The following is a 22,258-nucleotide window of genomic DNA, read 5'->3' on the forward strand; positions in this document are numbered from 1 at the left end:
CTCAAGTTTTCTTCTTTTCTTGAAATCAATTCCAACTCGAAATAGATATGATACCCAGTCCGGCCTAAGTTTCCATTATTGAAGTCCACCAGATTTATCGACTTGTGATGGACAAAAACTTATGTACCCCTAGAATGTGGCGCCTATGCTTGCTTTCAGCCTACTGCCTACTAGTAGAAAAAAACACTATTGTTTCCTTCGATTTATCTTTTAAAGCTTCCCGTATATATCTACTGCGCAACCCAGCTTGCAGTTTGTGTTGCTGAATTCAAATTGGGACCAGTGGGTATGTTCCAACAGTATAAACAACATCAGGCGCCTCCATATGGAGAGAAATTCCAAATTCTTAAACAAAGACATTATAACTAACAATGCAATCATACAGGAAAGGAGAAAAGGGGCTTGGAGAGAGCAGGGATTGGGGATTGGGGGTTGGGGGGACGGGCGTGTGGTGAGGACTGTGGACCATCTTCTCCAACTCTCACATATGTGGGAGATGTGAACCCTTTGGCAGAAAAAATTGTGTAATTTATGGGTGAAAAAATGAGATGGCCACAAGGAGTCTCCAAGCTTAATGGCGGTCTGTTACAAGCTCTCTCAAGTCTCGACAATCTTCCATCTGAGTTGACGTGAAAAATGGTGTTGCACATGAGAACACACGACCACAGTAACCCATTTTCCTATAGCCCCAGTTCCTTTTTCAATTGAGCAAGTGTGGCTTCAATCTCATCAATATTGTCCTCAATGCCACTCTTATTATCTGCTTTACCTTGATCATCTTTACCACTGTCTGACCAGGATTTTGTATATGGATTACCACTGGGGGCCCTTTCACTCTTGTTTCCATCTTCTACATTAGGATCGATTATGTTCAGCTCTTTCTCCAGAAATTCCACAAATTCTTCACCTATGTCCTGCAAAATGAAAATTTTAGTACTTTTCCCTATAAATAGTGCTTGCTTGTGGTCTTCACTAGGTTACTTCCTTCATTCCTATATGTTGTTAAACATGCATGCCCTACAAGCTTGGACCTACTTGCCCAAATAAAAAGGCAGAGATGGGAACTTAATAAAAAGGCAGAGATGGTAAAGAAAAAACAATATAAATGCCCTTACCGCCAACTCCTCCCATAAACTCTTTGGCTTCCCTTGTGAATCAGCATCAGCTTCCCAGTTACGAAATTCAGCTTGGAGGTCCCTAAAGAAGTCCTCTGTAAAATAACCAACATGTAGATTTAAGAACTACCAAATACTAAGCTTCTTAATAACCATAGTTGTGTTTACCAAAAAAAAATAATAATAATAATAACCATAGTTGTCATAGCAGCAGGGTGAGCCTAGGCGGTGGCCAAGCATCTTGTTGCCTTGGTGCCAAGGCAGTCAAGTTTTACCATATAAAAAAGGGGGATCTGTGTGAAACACTAGATCTGTGTCCCATTAGTTTCGATTTTAAAGGGGACTTCTGTGTAAAAAAATCAATTCTTTATTTTTACTTATAAATATCAAAGATCTTCTTCTTCTTGAGGGTGGTGGCAGGTGGCTTCCACTACCACAACACCCAATTTCCCCATCTTGTGTCCCTTTTCCTCATTTTCCCATTATTTTCCCCTTATTTTCCATCTGGGTGGGTACCTTGAACAATATGGCAAGTGGTTGCTTGAACCACCAAGGCACTGCCTGATAAATGCCTTGACAACTATGTTCATAAATTTGAAAAGGCAGGGGAACAAAATGAAGAGAATGCAGAATAAATTCAGTCTCTATTTTGTTTTATGGTAGGACAAATCTACCTATTGTTATTTGAACATCCCTCACAAAGTTACCTGCAGAAATAAATGGCCTGTGTATGAGAAATTTAAGTAAATCTGACCTATCTGAACACAAGAAATTACAAGATGAGGTCAGAGAATACTTTTCCCTTTAGTGTTTCATTTTTCTCCTAATCAGGGTCGGAGCCAGGATTCAATATTTGTTTTGGGAATGACCTTCCTAACCATTGTCCTTACCCTTAAAAATATTCTCCAAGGGGTAGGGGGCAAATGCTGAAATTTCATACTGGAAAGAGGCCAAATGACCCCCAAAAAAATTATAAAAAAAGGGCTCAAAATGAGGTTCTATAGAGAAAATTTTAAAAAATTGCCCCCCACCCCCAATGGGAGCTCCACTCATGCTCCTAATATAGCTTCAACAACAAATATTACACCAAACTACAATCTAAGGTACAGGCTTGGTAGACAGTTATTGTCTAAAAGGGCAAGAACAGTATATGCAGCTCACAAACAGTACAACAGGACTCACCACTTGATGCTATACATATGGGTGCCGTCTTGCAGAAGAAACAGAAGACAGAAAGAAGTAAGGCCCAGAAAGGCAGTGGATCAGCAGGTAAGATGGTTATGATCATCAAAGTAATCAATTTTGGTTCAAGGGGTCTCAACTATGAGATCCATCTAATGGCATGTTATCCAGCTGTGCTATTCCAGCAGAAATAAATAAAGGATGTTTGGGGTTTTCATTTTTTTCCTTTTTTTGGGAGTGGGTTGGGGGGAAGGGAAGAGACAAAGGCATACGAATCAGTACCAAAACCATAGAACTCCTCATCTTGGTTTGCTTTATCTCTGGAGCTGGAATAACTGGATGCACTATTTCCGAAATCATATCTCTGTCGAGATTCTGAGTTCAATAATGTATTGTATGCATGCTTTATCCTCATGAACTTCTCCTGAGCATTAGCCTGTACAAGTCAATGCCAGAAAAGTTTAAAGTGAATCAGACCTAGGCAGTATGTGTTAATGAGAAGTGCAGTAAAACAGAGAAGCCTTTGTCATTCTACACTCAAAAATTTTGAATTTAAATTCATCTGTCATTTCTTTTGCATGCCTTTAGTTATTCAGTCTTTTTATGAGCTGCCTGATGTAATGAAAAGCTTGTAAGGTCTGGTCTCTTCTAGTAGATATTTTTTTCTATTCTATTTCAATAGTGTAGGAAATATTTATGTGTGGATTTGAAATCTTGATTAGATTATATGAACAGTAGTCCTATTCAAGATTTGTATGAAGGCCATTCTATCCTAGAGACAACATTTCCTGAGATCTTTAACATCATCATGTAATTACAAGATAGAGGGGGAAACCATTGTCTTAAATACAATGTCTCGAGTGACATCAAGTAAGGCGCTTTGCTCCATTTCTTATTTATTTTTATTTTCATCTATTGCTTCTTACTTCAACAATGGTAGCAGTTGGGATACAAGAGGTATCGGTGATAAGGCACAGGTTGGTTCATTTCATGGGCAAGAAGAGAATGGGCAAAGAGATTTTAAATCCCTGAACTTGTAGCTGGATATTAATAGACCCAGTTGCAACAATGACACCATTAACGGTTCATCGATATTGTGGCCTGAAAACCTATAAAGAAATGGACCCTCTCATAACAGTCCATTGGAGTTGAACATGGAGAATGTATACAAAGTAGAAACCATCGAGAGGGCAAAACATCCAGAAGAAATGGGAAGAGTTACTCTTTCCAAGTCAGAGGACATAAATGAACATCTGGAAAGATGGTGGGAGATACAAGACACAATTGCAGATAATGCTATGTGGGGGAACTCAAATGAAGTTATCTGCGGCAACTAGGTTCAATGGGCAGGTAGGGGGTAAAATGGAAGTGGAGAAAATTTACGCATGAAACTTCTGATGTGGAATGTAAGGTTTTGGATTCAACCTCACAGAATTTGTGTTAGTTCTTCGATAAAGGATTAGACATAGGAACTGGTGGCTTCACACGAAACACGTATTAATAGATCAGATTAGGTTTTTTTTTCTCTGTTGGCAGTGGGCAATAAAGCGAGGGAGTATCGTTGCCAAATGCCATGTAGGTTTGCCATTCAGCTCAATTTCCTCGGAAAATTAGATGAACGACACAATATTCCAGAACAAGTTTGGTTTATTCACAGGACACCCAACTACACATGTGTCCATGGAGAGAAAATTTTATAACAGAAAAAGATAAAATTTTGATCTAATGCATCAAAATCCAAGAGTGAAAGCAAATTGAAAAGGAATGTACAGACCTCCTTGTTAACATCAGGATGGAATCTGAGCGCAAGCTTTCTGTAAGCTCTCTTAATTTCTTCAGGCGTTGCGGTGGGCGAAACGCCCAAAACTTCATACGGAGACTCTCTTCGGCTGGCTCTTGAAAGAATATAACTGCTACGTTTGGTTTTCTTCTTGGAACTCAGCAAGAAAGATTGTGGAGCAAAGGGAAAAAGATTGAAATCACTTCTTTGGCTATATCTGGGGATGGGTATAGAAGATTTTGACTTGTTTTTCAGATAAAGAAGACAACCGCGAGGAGATTTGAAAGAACAATCGAGCCTTATCGTGGTTTCTAGTGTTTGAGTGATTCCATGCATATTCATGGACGAATCCACTGAGTCTTCTTCACTCACCACATTCGTAAAAGCTCGTCTGTTCAAAGAGAACTCAGAGTTCAAATATCGAAATTGGATGATACTTCGACAGCATGCCTCAGCCAAACGTTTGGACACTTCGATAGCCAGATTCAGATAGAGCAAAGAAGGGAAGTCAGGAACTGTAGAGGCGGTCATGGAGAAAGAAAATGCTACCGGGTGGCGTTGCACCTACGCCCAAGCAAAGAACCTCAAATGACTACTCTACCCCTCTACAATTTTATTTTATTAATTTTTTTTTAACAAGTTCATAATCTAATCTCAGTATGTGTGGGCCAAAAAATGATTTTTTTACTTTGTAATTGTTAATTTCTAGTCCTTGAAGATATATATAAAAGAAAAGGATTGAAACAATATTAAGATTGAATTTAGGTGATGGGACTCTGCGTCTAATCCTAAGGATTATCAAACTCTTGATCTGAGATTATGAGACGCTAACCTAGGGATTTATATAAATGTCTCTTGAGTTATCGGTAATTTGTGCTTATAAGTCATTTAGTTCATGCGGTGCCTTCAATTATCAGAGGTTGTTATTCTTCTTAGTACTGAGGAAGAATACGTTTGGAAGGCCGAAAAAGAATGCCAGATTCATGGTAAGGTGGAGACTAGGGCTGCAACTGGGCCGGGCTGGGCCGGGCTTTTGCAATCCCAGCCCAGCCCTATATGGTATAATTTGAGCCCAACCCGGCCCTATAAAACCCAATTCAAATGCAAGCCCATACCCGCCCAATTGGCCCTAATTGGCGGGTCGGAATGGGTTGGCCCTTAGCCCCCCTAATTGGACTGAAGAAGAATACGTTTGCCCCGATTGGCCCTATTCTGGCCGCTCGATTGGCCAGCCCTAATTGGCCTTGTCCCAACTTTAATTGGCCATATCTTTGGTCGTAAATATCAAATGTAAGACAGTAGTAATTAAAATACATATTAAAGTAATTAAATACTTAAATTCCAAACTCAATTCCGGAAAATAAAATATTAAAGATGTCGACAAATAATCCAAAACTTAGATTCAATATGTATTTAACTATTTATACCCATTCTGTTTTCCTTTGGTTTTTGCAAAGAAAGCAAAGAGTTAAAATTATTCATGAAATAGAATAAGTAGAGAGAAGAATTGTAATTAAATTTAGGCATATTTGAAAGTCAAGTCAATTATAGAGAATGTCACACAAACTCTTTTGTAAACTTAGAAACATCAGAGATTCATAATTCAAAAGGAATCGATAAATGAAAATTTTATCTTCAAAGTCAAGAATTTAAGCCATAGGTAGGTATGTTTTCATTCACAGCTGTTCAATAAATTGATATCTTTATTCAATACAAAAAATCATATTCAAAACCTTGTTAACAAGTAAATCGACAATAATTTAGTATTCAACAAAAAAAAAGTATTTTTTTCATAGTTAAAGAAAATGATGTTTTAGTTACAAACATAGCTATATGTTTTTAATAATTTTTTTGAAATATCACAGTAGATTTGTTAGATATTCATGATGAGAAGTTAGGGTATAGATTTGTTAGATATTAATTCTTTATGTAATAGTTTTTATTATTTATAATATATTATCTCGCCTTAGTCAAAAAACAAAATCCATATTTTATTGAACTAAAAATGACTTTGTTGGAAATTAAAAATTACCTTAAAAATAATGTAAAGTGAATTTATAGTCTAATATGATCAAAGTGACTAAATATCAAAATCAAGACTCATATCAATGTTAGTATGAAGATCAGGGTAAAAATCTAGTACTGTAGTACATGATCATCGTCAAATTATTATTAAGATTAGAGCCAAAATTATGGTCAGGATCAGGGCCAAAATCAAATAGATGCTTATTACATTGGTAATGAGGTTATAATTTATTTTTATTAATTTTCTACAAAACATGATCATGTTTTTAAAATTTGACACGTGTTAAGTATCCACCTATATGTATTACAATTAATTCCTCTCCATGTGGGTGGAGGGTCCAGAGTCTTTAAACTCAAATCAGGGCCAGGATCAGGGTCATGGCTAATATGTGCAAGATCGGGGCCAAAATTAGGGCTAGGATCGGGGCCGAAATCGTGGCCGGGTCGGGGCCAAAATCGGGCCTTGGTCGGGGTCAGAGATCGGGCCAAAATCGGGGCCAAGATCGAGGCCAAAATCGGGGCTAAAAATCGGGACGGAATGCAGAGTAATCCCAGGCCCGCCCTGGCCCTAGTTCGGGGAATATTTTGGCCCTAACCCCCCTAGGGCCAAAATCTTTAGCCCAAGCCCTAATTGGGACTATATTAAATCATTTAGGAGGTTAGTTTCCGGTGAAAGAATAAAGACAATCCATTCCTAGTTTGAGAATGGAAGCAATAATGAAGGTTTGAAGTAAGTATCAATAAGGATTCATATTCTAAGTATCCTAAGATCTCTAGCATTTGAATCTAACTCTCAACACGATAGCATCCTAGGATCTCTGAGATGAGTCTTAAGATTTTCTGAGTAACAAAGAAAAGCTAACCCAACCCTCTTAAAACTGTAAGTCACTGATTTAAACAAGCAGTCAAATTTATTTATTTCTGCTCTAAAGCAGGAGCAGTCAAGTTTGAAGAAATTGATTCCATACAAACCCACCACTCTTTTCTCCTTGTCTCTCAACCACATGAACCACGTGTTCTTAATTACAAGAAAATCATTCTTGAATATGGCTTATCGTATTGGGTGTCTTTGGGCATCAGCATGACAAAGATGTTCCCACGAGCATACACATATAATATTCCAGCTGAAATTTTTAATAGTAACTTTCTCCTTGCCCGTGCTTTATTCTTTCTATATAAGTTAAATACCTGTAGTGTTGTTCCGCAAGCATCAACCATTTCGATCTCTGATCTTATCTTTTCTTGTATCTTTAGGGCTAGCTAGAGCTTGCGTTGTTACAGGTCCATCGACATCATGGCTGATCGAAAGGTTGTAAACAGATCTGGCGCCGAGGTCTCTTCTAATGGTGGCAGTGCAACAACTAGAGTGGATGCCAGTGTTGATAAAGTGAATCAGATCAGGAATAAGCAGAGAAGATGGGATGAGAATGAAGATGTAAATGACCAAGCAGAAACGTTCATCAAGAACTTCCATAAGCAATTGAAGATCGAGAGAGAAGAGTCCTTCAAAAACTACAGGGAGATGATCAATAGAGGAGCTTGAGAAAATGAAATAGTAAGACAAATCAATGAAGCTCATATTGTTGCAACTTGTTTTAATTTATATGAATGTATTCCTCTTTGTTTTCGATTATTTGGGAAGGGAAACTAATTTGCATGCAGAAAAGAAAGAAAGAATTGTCCTTGATTTGTACTGTCTAACAGAGAGAAGATGAGTGACAAGAGCCCGTTACTAAAATGATAAATTTATTCAAACATTCTGGAAACAACCTTAATTACATTTAACGGTTCAAGAATCAAAGCAGCACTCAACAAACAAATGAGCTGTACTTAATTAATTTATGCCTTTGTATGTATACTTTTATCTCTATCTTATTGATATGGGAAGGCGGTGACTGAACGGCTGTGCAAATTTATTGGCTGAGCACTCATAGAAATTCTACCATTAAATTTGATAGGATTAAATTTAGATCACCCATCATAAGCGGTTCGAATTTAACTCAATAAGGTCGGGAAGAAAGCCCAGGGGGGGGGCAAAAAACCCCCGGGGCCCCCCCCAGGGGGGGGGGAAACCCCAACAAAAAAAACCCCACAAAAAAAACCCCCCGGAAAAAAAAAAAAAAACAAAAAGCGTTGGATTTGTTTCACAGCCGTTCAAGCATATCATTTATTTTTGTAAACATTTTATAATGAAACATAAAAGAATGGAAGAAAAAAAAGCAAAGTGATAGACCACAAGTCACTGACTTGGATGTGAATGAAGGAGAAAGAGAGAGAAGGTGATGATGGGCAAAGATTATTGATTTGGATAAAGATGAACGGATGAGAAAGTAGACTACAAAGAGGATGATATCATACAATAGTAAGTATACACAAGATGTATGTCTTTCTGATAACGAAAGAGTTCGATCAGCTAGCACTACCTCTTAGTGAAGAAGTCAACAATTGACTTTCTTAAGACATATAATATTCCTCTAATATGTATTTTTTTCTTTTGTTTTTTTCTTTTTTGTTAGAAAAGTCTTTATATTGAGAAAGCTAAGCCAACGAAATAAAAATATTAAGATTCTGTAACCAGGGAGTGGATAGGGGTCAACTAGTTGAACACATCAACAAATTGGCCCTCCTGGCTAGGAGATCCACTGTGATGTTGATCTTCATTCTAGATCAGATCAAAATAGAAGTACAACTTATTGATGACTCAATGTTAATTTATCGAAAATTCTCACCCAAAACCCTATGTGAAAGTCATAAACTTCTTCACAATGACTCCATAAGAGAATATTATATACATACTTGTAGAATCTAATGGAATAAATTGATCGATTCATTGGGTTTATTCATAGCAAGTCCTTAATTTGCTTCCCACAAATCTCAGGAAACACATCATTCAAGTCATACCCGAATTTTTTTTTTCGCTCTGTGGTAGAAACCAACCGATTCCCACCTTGATAATATTCAAGAGCAGCATACAACCAGCAAGAATCTTAAAGTTGAAGTAGTAATGTTTTGAAAAGAAAATAGTAAGGTGCCAATTTGCCTAAGTGTGGGACCCACCACAAAGCCTATCTCATCTCATCTACATGAATGTGATTATGAGATGTACTTTGCAATTTGCATACAGAATCCATTCATATCTGCATCCGATACAAATACTTCCAAAATCCAAGAAATTATTTTGATCCACTGAACAAAGCATCACCTCCCCCACACTCCTCAAATAATGGCCTCTCATTCGCTTCTCTGCCAGAATTTGGAAAGAAAAATGGCTTGATAACAACAAGGAACAAACCCAACTTCTTTTTTCTTTTTCTTTTTTATCAAAAAAAAAAACAAAGCCAACTTCTGCTGTTTAAATTCTCCAATGGTCGGCAAACACTTGTCATGGCCTCATGGGTCCACCGTCGAATCTTTGCTCTTTTCTGAAGTTACAGCAACTGATTCTCAAGCCCCCAAATGCAGAATATAACTAAATTCTTTTCTTTTCTTTTTTTTTTTTTTTTTTTTTTTTGGCCCTCAATTGTGATATAAAATGGCTGACATCAACCGCGTGCATACTCTACCTGTCAGTCAATCTCATGGAAATTTTGAAGTCAATCCATTCCCAAGAAGAAGCAACCTCCACTTATAGATTTTTAAATTTGGAATTAGAAGCAACAATAAAAGAAGTTTCAGATGATGACGTGATGAGATTGGTTTGCCGTTTGCAAACTCCCAAATAAAAGCAGGATGGTGGAAGTAAAGTCATAGATATTGAACCACCAGACCGACCGCTTCCCCTTCTTTTCTCATCTTTCATACCCACTCACTTTTTCTATCATATTTTAACAGAATTTCCCTTCCTGAAGAATGGGTATTCGATGAAAAGCTTTGGTCGATGCAAAACAGGTTACATCTCTCTCATAGGTTGTACACTCTTCTGCAAACACACGAACTTTTGAATCGATACTTGTTCTGAACAGGGACTCCAACCCAACTGGAAAAGGAAGAGAAAATAACCCCATAATCATTTATTTGATATGTAAAACTGCTGGACTTTCTTTCTTGTTGGTTTTAACCTACCTTCTCCTAGAATTAAATCTTAGTTCGTGGTAAAGGTGTGAATCTGTTATTAGAAGATGTATTTTATTTTCAACTCTTGGTATCTTTCATTGTTTGTTTTGCCTAGCATGTTTGCTCGTTTGTAGTAGGATGGAGTGCTTGACAGGAAATATCAATTCTGATTCATTGTTTTTGTTTTGAGTTCTTTTATTACTGTAAGCTGTCTATAGCCGCCCAAGTTCCAATGTCTAGTTTTATTCATTTCCCGTCGACTATTCGTTGAATTTAATGAAAATGAAATTTATGGTTTCTATTAGAAGCCCTGATCTATATTCTTCGAATTATATGAGTTTGAAATTTGTGCTTTCTATCTATGAAGCCCTGATCTCTTCCATGCAGGAGTTTCTATACGATGGAGCAACTTTGACATGTTCTAATTTTTTGGAAATTGTAATCTGGGGTGTCAACATGGTTAATGGTTCGGGAGATGAAGAATCATGCGCTAAACCCATAGGAAGAGTGTCTGTGGTCTACTATGGTGTCGGTCACATGCTCAATGACATCACATCTGCATGTTGGTTTACTTACTTGTTAGTGTTCTTGACAGATATTGGATTAACCCCAAGGTACATTTCTTGTTGCCCAACTTGCATTCTGTATAACCCTTCTTTTGGTCTTTTTTATCACTATAGTTAGTTGTTCATGGAAAATTAGATCACAGATATTATCAATGCTTTTTGTAGTGGTATGAAGCTTGATAGAACCGTTATGCTTTTCAGTGTCAATTTCATCTTTCAGTTGTGCTGTTGTTATGATTGTCAGTGTTAACTGTTCCATACCCAGGCTCTCAGTCGATACCTAATAATGGTTGGACTAGTTGGCATTCACACAAGGAAGTTTGAAGTATGCCTCAAATCTTCTGACAATTGAATTTGCTGATATTCCCTGTCACTTTAGAAAAATAAAAGGATTTTCATTAGTGATTGCATGTCTTCCTTATAAAGAAAATGCAAAGTTTATCATCTTCCTTAGAACAATGGAGTTCTGCTTCATCTTCTGTGCAGTGTCACCTACTTCAACTAAAGCCATGCCACCAGTGCTTTCTCCGTCTTCTTCTACGAACCTCCTTTTTTGGACAGGGGCTCTAAATGCATTAGAATTTCAGAAATTCATTACTCATTTATATCAGCAACCATTTCCATGGTTGCCTTAACCATTAATTTCTCATTCCATTGACCTGTAGGCTTAGATTTGAACTGTTGCTAGGTTATCATCACTTCATTCTTTTTTAACTTTTATCTTTTAATTTCATGATGCAGACCTGTCTTGGCCCATCAGCCTCTGATTGCTGGTCTGATTTCAAAATTGTTGTTGTTTTGTTTGCTGATCCCTTAAATTCTGATTCTGGTTCTCCCCCAGGGGGTCATATTCTGATTTTTTGAAGTCTCGCACAAACATGATCTTGACCAAGTTTCTTACAACCTTCCCTGTGGTGAACAGAGATAACTATTGAGAATATATGCAACTAATATTATTATATATTTATATTACTAATAAGATGACAATTGTGATTAGATTATATGTATAACAAAAATTACTTTCTAGTTTCAACTTCACTTGCAAATAATTTTGTGTATCATTAATTAATTCCATCTACAAGCTTCAAAAGCTTTATTTTTTTGGTTCCCTTCATTCCACAAGAATATGGTCCTCATTCTGCAGAACAAATGTTACTATTGTGTTCCTTTTGAGAGTTGTGGTTACATACATATATATATATATATATATAACCATCTGCAGCTTTTCTTGCAAATAATTTGGTGTATCCGGAAGTAGTCATTATCCATAAGCATATGGTACCCGTTACTGCATAACAAATTTCACTCTTCTATTTCTTTTGTGAATTCCATTTCGTACATTAATGACATCTGTGACTTATGCAACTCTTCTAATAAATGTTTGTCGCACTATTATGAGGATTTTCCTACAGCTTTTATGTGGAGGTGTTTATTAACTTCTGTGTTGGTTGTTCTTATCCATAGGGATGCAGCCGTTGTCATGCTGTCAGGTCAAGTTGCTGATGGATTTATGACCATTTTTGCAGGGGAGCTGGTACAATCAGACTCATCTATTACCTTATCTGACTTACCACCCTATTTGTTTTCCTTGTAATCATCTCCTGATTATTGATTGTCTAAGTATTATAGTTATATTTGAAGAAAGGCTTTGATAACGTCTGGAGCATTTTTACTTCTTCGTAAAGGCTTACCTTCACTAAATGCAATGGTTATACCTGCGTCAACAAGACAAAACAAAAGAAAAAGGGGAGAGAGAGAGAGAGATTTCCCCAGATTTCACATGCATGTTTCAATATATCATGACATGTATAGTCTTGTATTCTTTTTTCCCCTAAAATTAAATTTACACGTGTTTCATTTATTTCTAGCTCTCACTATTTTGATTAAATCCAACTACTCTAATTTGAAGTTCTTGGCGTCTGTGGCTGAGAAGGTTACTGCTCTAAGGATTCCAAAACATTCAGAGGTGGCTGGATGATTCATTTTTTCACTATGAGTTTTGATTGATTTTAAAATTCTTGAGTAACCATCATAGACCCCTCCATCCAGCATGGGGCTGCCAATTATACAACACTAGGCAAAGCTGCAACAGTGTTTTTTTAGGTTTGTTTGGAGATCTAGAGGTTCCAAGAGAAATGGTTTTGATCCAAGTGATCATTGATTTCTGCCTTGAAATGGACCAAATTCAATACCTCTTCTTCTGTCTTTTGAATGGTCATTGTATTTCATTTTGGAAATGCAATTTATAGAGTTGGAAGGTAGAAGAAGGAAAGTTGATGATAATGAGGTGGGAACAGGGCTAACCAAAATGTATTAATCCCAGCAAACAGCGTCCAAGGAGTACAGGGAAAGGACTTCAGGTATATTTTGGACATCGCCCAAGTGTATGCATCTCTGGATTATGGCGTTATAGATTCCCAATGGTTCTTTTTTGTTGGACATGCTTATTTAACCCACATATTCACAGGAAGCTGGATTCTACAACTTGAGAAGCTCTGCCCAAAACATGCAGCTAGGATTACAAAGTTCTAACATCATTGCTTCATAGTGGTATCTGCATTCAATCCATAGCTAGAGTACTTCTACTGTGGCTGAAAAAGTCATAGAAGTCACTAGGCTATAATTGCTAATGACCTTATGTAAAACTAAGTGTCAACCATATGCACTAGTCCTAGGGGTGGCAGTTGGGAGTTAAGGGGGTGCACCACCCACCTGGTGGAATGTCCTCCTATCGTGGTTTGGGTATCTTTTTGCACTTCTAAGGTTGGGATTAGTTGTGGATTTTTTAGCTGCCTCACTTCACAGGGACCCATTGTTACATTGTCAAATTGGTGAGGTCCATGGAAGTTACATTGGTTGGTTAGTTATGGCTTGGCAATGTTTTCATGTTGATTATGATATTGGTGGAACTCACCTGCACATGCCGCATTGGTGTTCCTATTGGTTCCCATTTTAACTAGGATGATCTAGATTGCTAAATTTGATTGGGATATTTTTCCAAACATCACTCAGAGAATGATGATTACTCTTTTTGACATGCTAGATAGACAGGTTTGGACATTTCAAAATATGGCATGGTGCAGGATCAGCTCTGGTTGCTGTTTCCTTTTCTTCTGTTTTTGGTGGTTGCCTACCTTGCAAAATCTTTGGGACTAACTCTGCTGCTATTGAAACGGCTGGTTACAGCGTGTTTGCTGCAATCTTCAATGTGGGTTGGGCTGCTACCCAAGTTTCACACATGTAATAGTCCCTTTATTCAATTTGTCTGTTACTTGTCCAATTTTACTGCTTTTTCTTTATTATACAGGTGTGGCCAGAGAAATACTTACTAGTTTTCTTTCTTCTCCCTTCTTTTTCTCATCGAAGGTCTATGGTCAATTGCATCACACTTAATCAAACCAGTAGAGTTGTGCTAGCTAGTTGTCGTAATGCTTTTACAATGGTGAGCATTTCTTTTAATCTTTACTTCATGTAAATCAAGTCAGTTTGGATTTTATGCATCATTATCATGGTTATGATTCTTTTTATATAATTGTTATTGAAGGTGGCAAATCTTAGCTTATATGTAATTGCTTGGGCTGTATTCAATATATATAAACCCAAGACAAGTGTTGACATTGAAAATCAGGTATGCCATTCACATATGGAACTGAATGCCTTGAAAGGAAACTACCTAGAAGTGCCAATGTTTTTCTGGGCCCCAATATTAGAATTTATACTTTAATTGTTTAATATGTGTCCCTTGGTGTTTGCTCTTACACTTTGGAAAATTAACAGTATCGGTGGATTGCGTATTTATCAATTTTTATTGGATGCTGTTTTGTGGGCATATTTCTTTTTGGAACCAGAGAACCAAGGTATGCAACATCTGTATTGCAATTAGCCATCTCATATCATTTCTTCAGTATGGTTTAATATTTTGAACATATTGTGAATGTCTTCTGTAGATTGAAGCAAGGTATTCAAGGAACAACTAAACATAGGATTTCATGGACACACTGGTTTAAGAAAGTTCTCTACTATCAAGTTGCAAGTGTATATGTTCTCACTCGACTTGTAACAAATGTGTCCCAGGTCTGCTCTCTTTCCGTTTCCATCCACAAAAATATAATATTTGGTAATAGGTATCTGTCAATTACCTAATGTTTATTCTCATAGTTTTCAGAATGAATGTGCAAAAAGGTCTGAGGAATTGGCTTCTGAAGTGGTGCTTTTCTCTTTAATACCATGTTTTCTTCTCAGGCACTTCTTGCTTTCTATGTGATTCATGATCTTCAAATGGTTCAATCATCTAAAGCTCTGGTAAACAACGAACCTGCATTGGTGTATTGAGTTGGGCCTTAAATCTTTAGTAAAAGAAAGAACTGACTGTACATTCCGACTGATATGGCAGGTTCCCGCCATCATCTACATTTGCAGCTTTGCAGTATCAATCATGCTACAGGTAATACCATAGTTCCTTCTTATGAGGAAAAAGGTATATTCTTTGCCTAGGATCATTTGTATTGGAGTATTTTTACTATCCATTCTTAAAGTTTAATTTATGCATCCTGCAATCCGTTGGGTTCAGCACCCCAAAAACAACATTAAATAAATTTTGTTAATAATGGGATCCAAAATTAAGCTCTTTCCTTATGCTAGTCTGCACCTAACTAGTGTCAGAAGGAACTAAATTCCCAATGGTTCATCTGACCTACCTGAAAGGTGTAAAAGATCATACTCAGGATGCAATTTGGGTCAGGATAAGCGCAAACCTGTGCAATCCAACCAAACTTCCTTTTGGGTTGGGCTAGTTCATAGGTGCTTTTAGTTGGACTGAAGCATAAGGTAAACCAATTCTAAGCTAGAGAAAGGTTTACAAGGTGGCTCCTATTTTTTTCTTATATTTGTTTTCCAAGTGGGATTTAACAGGGGAAAGGTCATTCTCTGTTTCTTTTTTTCCTTCTTTTTCTCATTCATGTTTTCTAGATGGAATATCAGCAGGTAAAATTATACCTTTTTTGCCACTTGGGAAATGATGTAGCCAACTTGGACCATTGATTGGATGTGGAATGCTCCTGATTGACCAAATGTCCAAATTTTGTGGTCCACCATGTCATAGTTTGGACATTAACCCCCTATTTCAAAAGGACTAGGCCTACAGTTCAGTTTCACTGACATAGTAATATAGATAACACAATTTGTAGAGACACCATATGTATATGGATAACTTGTCCTTAACTTCACGAGAAATTACTGCTCAACCAGTTCAATCAAATACTCACCACATTCTGCTTTACTTTTTCTTGAAAAGCCTAATGAGTCAATTCCAAACTGAAAGACTTGTAACAAATGGCTACGCAATTCATCTATCCCAATGTCGGATAACCTAAGCTCTATACGTCAAGTTAAATGCTCTTCTGTGCCCATGGTTAAATTTAAGGTTGGAACTGACTGGCTGTTTGATTTTGATAAATCTTAGTTTTTTTTTTTTTTTTTTTTTGGGATGACTAAATAATTAAATTAAACAGAACACCAAACTACAGGAAGGATCAGAGAGAAGAATGGAATTGGGAGTTGAGCCCCCAGGAGACAACACTGAGCCTGCTCCTTGCGTAGTGCCGTAGTCAACAACCGGGGGATGGGAAATTAGAGATAATCCTAGCAGAAACATGTAGTGCTGGTGTTTCCCTAAAAAACTTGTAGTATACATATACTTTAGGTGAATTGTTTTGAATGGAGAAATAGTCTGATGTTATTAACCAAGTTCACCTAAGCCCCGATCCAAGTCCAAACCCAAGGTTCTAAACTATGTATGGTTAAGATTATTAAAAATGTAATCATGCTAGGTTTTTCTTGGCTGGGCTTGTCCATGCATTCCTACTGTGAGGATTGGCCAAGCCATTCGACACACCCACCTGCCAACACTTGAACCTCTTGCTTTCTTTACACACTATAACATATTAGTGTTCTTTCAAGTGAGGAAATAACTTAAACTTGACCATACCCAACTCAAACAAAAGCCTAGTGTTTTCCCACCCAATCTGCCCAAGTTCCATCTAGCTATTGGCAATAGGGAGTGAAGAAAACAGCATTGGTAATTCCAAACTTCTTCAGGAAAAAAGGGGCCCAGATTTGATACATGAACTCATCTTTACAGCATGGATACAACGATCCCCTTCTTGGGGGGGGGAGGGGAATCATAGGAGTCCCCCAAGCCAAGCAGCAACTAATCGCTGGAGCAGCCCAAGATCCTTCTAAGGCACATTACTCCATATACACACAAGCGAAACCTGCCCTAGAAAGGCTAGCAGTAAAAGTAACTTTTGATTAAACCCAATTTTCTGCACTTTGTTTGTTTCCCTAATTGTCCCACTAGATCGATGGCTTACCTATCTCCAAAACATTAATCACCTAAACTTTGGTTCTTTACTGCTCTTTCCTTCAGTACCTAAAAACAATTCTGGACCCTGCTCCTTTGTCTCTTGGCAGTAAAAAGAAGGGTTGCTTACTTTTCAGTTAATCCTCATCTCTTATAGAGCTTCATGTTGGAATGTTTGGCATCTCACTAGTAAAGTAACTCCTGATACAAGGATAGAAAATGTAGGTTCTTTGGTACACTGCCAGAAGTATCTTCTCCAAAAGCCGAGGTTATCCTCTGCGCTGCTTGGAAGTTGATACCTGATCTTTGTAATTATCATGGATAAGATCTCTCTCTCTATAATGCATGTACTGTAATGAAGGCGTTCCCATTTCCCAAAACGAGAGGTCATCATCTTCATCTTCTATAATAACACTACATCATATACTCTACTGATCTTTCTTGAAAAACCAAAATACATGTTGCTGAAAGGTTTGATCCCCTTGAAACGTCATTTTGATCCAGTAAAATATAAAAAGAATATTTTATTAGATCAATTGATACTGCTTCCCTTTCTAATTTGAGCCACTATTTATCCTCCATATGATAGGAAATCAGATGGACAGGCCAACGTCTCAAGGCTTTTTTTACCGCTGGTGGCGTCCTTTGGATATTTTCTGGTGTAGGAATCCTTGTTCTTCCAAGTAGCCTGCATGGTTTTATGTATCTTCTGTCAGTAACTATAGGTGTGGCCAATGCTTTGATGACGGTATGTACAAATTCCTACCTCATTTTTCATTTTCTGTTCCTCTTGCGCTCCTCTCTTTTTTTTTCCTTTTTTTTTCCATACTTTAATAATATAGATCCTGGAAAACTGTACAATCCCATTTTCCTCTGATATTTTTTTTGACCTTATCTGATAGCATAAATGGTGAATGACAAATTCACCAAGAGCTTTGCTGCAAAAGACTGAACAGAAATGAAAGTATAGTTTTTGTGGGCAACAATATCTTCATGAAAGTAATTTTTTTCCACATGGAAGAGGAAATTGACTGGATGGGATCATCGTATAAGTTTTGGCAAAATCTGAAAAATTACCTAGTATATTCTCATGGGATCATGGTTCAGTCTTTACAACAACTCCAGAATAATCAATAGACAAGATTGTAGGGATATGGGAGCCCAAGCAGAATTGAGAAATTTTTTAATAACAAAGGAAAGATAAGAAAAACTGACTTGAAGAACCTCACCCCAAGGCTAGGCTAGTATATCACCAACTACCCTAGCCTCTCAACAGGAATATAATCTTACTGTAGCTCTGTTTCTCCCAGAAGAACTCTATAAATTCAATTTCATTCAACTAATGGTTTCAGATGCTTAGAGGCAGTTTTTTTAAGGATAAGTTGGGATTGGTTTGGGGCCCTCATTAGAAATCCCTTTTAGACTTGATACCATTGTTCTGTGTATGTACATGTCCAGGTACTTACATTGGGACCATCTTCAAGACATTTAATCAACTTTTCTTTGAAGATTTTTCCACACTAGTATGAAACTGACCTATTGACGTCCCAAAGAGTTCACAACTTAAAGGACAAGATACTACTAACAAGCAAAATTTGTATAAACCACTTATCCTACATGTATAGGATTTCAAGATAGACCCTTCACAATAAAAACATAAGTATTCCAAAACATAAGTATTCCCTGTCCATGACCCATGTAACCCCATTAGGCTACTTATTTAACCAATTAGACTAGGATTTTGCGCTTATTTCTTGTGAATACTTGCAATAGAATTTCTCTTGATCCAGATCATCCCCAAAATCCTTTCTTTTCAAAATTTTTAAATTTTTAACTGTTACAAATCTATGATCACCCTCTAATTTGCTCATCTAAGAAGAGCAGTAAGACAATTAACACAATGTTACCTTATTTGTGTGATCCAACTATCAAGGATAGCTACAAGAAAGGGAAGACAAACTTGCAGATTAAGAAGATTTTAGTAGTTTTAAGTGTTTTTTTTTTTTGGCATTTTGGTTAATATAGGACACATCATGAGCTAGTGAAAATTGAGAAAACTTTATGAGGAAAATATCATAGGACAATCACTCACCGGGACATGATGTATGATGCGGAATGTTGGGCCACTAAAAAAATCATTCAGATGCATAGTGTACTTGAGATGAGCATGTTGGTTTTGATGTTTGACAAACTAAGGACAAGATAAGGAATAAAAAATTAGAGCTGATTTAGGCAGTTGCTTCATAAAATAGAGACCATAGATGCTTCAACAAGGAGCAGTGATTTGATTCAGATTGAAGGAATTCAAAGTGCCAGCGGTAGATCTAAAGTAGATATCCAAATGATTATTTAGATACTTAGGTTTAATCAAATAAAGTTAAATACCTCAGTTCAATCGTCAATTAAGGGTTACAAATCTATGATGTTGAACAAAGAATTTGAGCAGGGTGGATGAAGTGGGGAAAGTGTGTCCTCAGTGTCGTGTAATATATGTATCCCTTTAAAACTCAACAGAAACTTTTATGGGACAGTTTTACCACTAACAGTAATCACATTTAGTTGGTATAAAACTGAGTCATTGAGTTCAGTTGGTATGGTTCTTCATCGATTTAGATTCTTATTATTATTTTTTATTTGAATTCTCTCTTAGAGTTTTTTTTTTTTTTATGGATGTTTTAAAGGCTAAGTTAAGTTTGAATATCATGTGGGTATGTAGAAGGACCACTAAAAACTTGATGGTATTGATGCCTAACACCTTCCAATTTTATAGGCTGATCACTTACCCCATCTAAGATGCTTTTCACAAACCTTCAGTGACTCATGAAGTCATATTTTATCCATGAATCCCAATTTAAATAGTTTTCTGAAAAATGCTACCCATTTATTGCTTTTCCCCCTCCTTTCTCAACTACCCCGTAGAAGTCCAGGATCCTGTGCTGCCTTAATAAATTTATTAACAATTCAAAAAAGAGAGCAACCAATTGGATCTCAAAACTATAACCCTCAAACCAAGCTTCCTTTTCTGTCAAAATATCTGTTTTTCTATTAGCTTTCTTCCTTTTATTATCTCTCATTTGTGCCTCTATTGGGTAACAGGTAACAGGAGTGAGCATGCAAAGTGTTCTAGTTGGACAGGATCTCCATGGTTGTGCATTTGTTTATGGGTCATTGAGCTTCTTGGACAAAATTTCATGCGGACTTGCTTTATATATTCTTGAATCCTATCAGAGTGAGTACCTTATCTCTTCATTCTTTTTCAAACAAAACATTTCAGTTAGGTTGTACCCAGTGCATGAGGCTCCTGCCACTTCTGGGTTTGGGGAGTATCATAATGTATGTAGTTGTTCCCTGTTATCACAAACAGGCTGCTTCCAGAATAAAAATATTTAGTAATTAAGATGTTAAGATGTGAAAAATTATCCCTTGGTATCCTATTGAGTTAAAAGTATCCTTTCCTTCTCATTCTCTTCTACGTGAAATATTTTGTTAACGTAGTTATAAATTTCAAAACAATGCTAGACGTGATCCTTAGCATAGTGCTTTTATCTTAAGATGGTGTCAAGTTGAATTGGTACAGGCTGATATGACCAATATGCATGGTTCGAGGTCTCACCCAAATCTCGGCCGAAACGAGATGGCTTACAAATTGATTTATTTGGCATTTGCAATGCTCTTCTTGAAACTTAAATTACCAGACTGACAGAATGCATGACTGCAGTGTTTCCAATCTCTACAATAAGCCAAACATGAATCATCTACTTGATACAATAAAAGATGTTTAGGGTAACTTCTAATTTAATTGGTAAAATGATATTTAAACCAATAGAAATAGACTATCAGAGAACTAACCTTATTGATTTTGGATATGAATGTCTTGCTAAGCAGCCTGTCTCCTGTCTCCTGTCATACCTGCATACCCATCTTTTATCACTTAATATTGAAACTCATTCAGATTTATCGATACTAGTATACAACATTCTGCTGAGTGTTCAGGCTTCGTTTAAATTTGGTCATATATCCTCTCCTTGGCTCATGCCGCCCCCCCCCCCCTTTTTGGTTCCCATTGTCATTTTGACACTCCTAATGCAGGTGCTTCCTCTCCAATTCTTGAGGGCTGTCCTTCAATCATAGGCTGTTTGTCGATTACAAGATATGGATTGGGTCTCATTCCCGCATCTTGTGCACTTCTTGGATCAGTAATTACATATACCATGGATCTTCATACACCTGCATTGAAACCTATTATGGAGCCCCTGCTGACTTGACAAGAGGTGATAAAGCTCCCACAGACTTAATGTTCAGCTTATCAGAAAGTGGCAGTAAGATGCAGTTGGAGCAACTGTAGCGGTGGTTCATGTTACACGATTCAGAATAGAAGTTAAAAGACTTAATGAAGTAGAGAGAAAGTTCTGTGGTTCCCCAGTCACAAACAAATTGGGAAAGCTTTCTTTCCATCTTTATCTAGTTCGAAATTGTTATGGCTATGTACAGTTTCAGCCTCTGTAACCTTCATTTTTTAGATGATTCTTTTCTTTTCTCACCACTCAAAGTGACAAACATCTTCAACCCAGAATCTTAAACCTGGATCAACCAGAGATCATTCTCTCCATCTCTTGCTTCCAATTGCATAGTGGTAATTTTTCAGCTGATTTATTGTACTGAGAATCTGAGATTGTATTTCTTTAGATTGTTTATTAATTCTTATTATGATTGTTTAAGTCTTCATGTTAGGCACCCACAGGCGGGCGCAATGTTTGGGAAGTCTTCTTTTCACATTCATATAAAAGGGTACTATGACGACGATCATATTTTATACTAGTAGTTCCCAGATATTTTGATCAGGAAAATTCAGGAAAATTCAAGGCCTAACTTTTAATTGGACTAGCCAGTATCAACAGTTGAAGTGCCTTTTCCTTAACGATTGCAAGATCATACAAGATTTAGGCCCCCCAGTAACTAAACCACCCTGTTTGCTGATTCATGGAACTACACAAATTATTGGTGCTAAGATCACTCCACAACTAGGAATACTGCTTTGGAAAGTAAAAATCTAATGGTCTTACTGTGGACAATACTTTTTCTCTCAACAATTTCTGTTATAGATTTTCCTATGGCTATTGAACTGGTTCCTCTTATGGTTAATAACAAATTGGAGTTAATGCCCTGCTATAGTGTA

General features: G+C 37.0%; 2 protein-coding genes across 6 annotated transcripts; one reads left to right on the top strand and one right to left on the bottom strand.

Annotated features, from left to right (window-relative positions):
* Window positions 1-136: 136 nt before the first annotated feature.
* LOC149003766 (Chaperone DnaJ-domain superfamily protein) lies at window positions 137-4,617 on the bottom strand. Of its 2 annotated transcripts, XM_089137096.1 has the most exons (5): window positions 4,072-4,617; window positions 2,580-2,733; window positions 1,790-1,822; window positions 1,116-1,210; window positions 137-914 (listed from the first exon to the last, which is right to left on the bottom strand). In XM_089137096.1, exons 1-5 carry the CDS (start codon window positions 4,606-4,608, stop codon window positions 681-683), a joined length of 1,053 nt encoding a protein of 350 aa, XP_088993222.1. In that variant the 5' UTR covers window positions 4,609-4,617; the 3' UTR covers window positions 137-680. The 2 variants fall into 2 exon arrangements, with proteins under 2 accessions (XP_088993222.1, XP_088993223.1); XM_089137097.1 differs by lacking the exon at window positions 1,790-1,822 and having other exon boundaries at window positions 139-914.
* A 5,156-nt stretch (window positions 4,618-9,773) lies between these two features.
* On the top strand, window positions 9,774-21,891 carry LOC149003767 (uncharacterized). 4 transcript variants are annotated; one of them, XM_089136647.1, is made up of 13 exons: window positions 9,774-10,123; window positions 10,543-10,769; window positions 12,186-12,255; window positions 13,765-13,961; window positions 14,088-14,163; window positions 14,266-14,349; window positions 14,499-14,578; window positions 14,669-14,795; window positions 14,964-15,023; window positions 15,115-15,165; window positions 17,672-17,830; window positions 20,179-20,311; window positions 21,172-21,891. In XM_089136647.1, the coding sequence occupies exons 2-13, from the start codon at window positions 10,612-10,614 to the stop codon at window positions 21,345-21,347; spliced, it is 1,371 nt and encodes a 456-aa protein (XP_088992773.1). In that variant the 5' UTR covers window positions 9,774-10,123; window positions 10,543-10,611; the 3' UTR covers window positions 21,348-21,891. The 4 variants fall into 4 exon arrangements, with proteins under 4 accessions (XP_088992773.1, XP_088992774.1, XP_088992771.1 ...); XM_089136648.1 differs by having other exon boundaries at window positions 9,774-10,008; XM_089136645.1 differs by having other exon boundaries at window positions 9,774-9,990.
* The last annotated feature ends 367 nt before the right edge of the window (window positions 21,892-22,258 follow it).

Source organism: Hakea prostrata, chromosome 10 (genome assembly GCF_041222555.1).
Source record: "Hakea prostrata isolate BN-2017 chromosome 10, UWA_Hpros_2, whole genome shotgun sequence".
NCBI classification, from domain to species: domain Eukaryota; kingdom Viridiplantae; phylum Streptophyta; class Magnoliopsida; order Proteales; family Proteaceae; genus Hakea; species Hakea prostrata.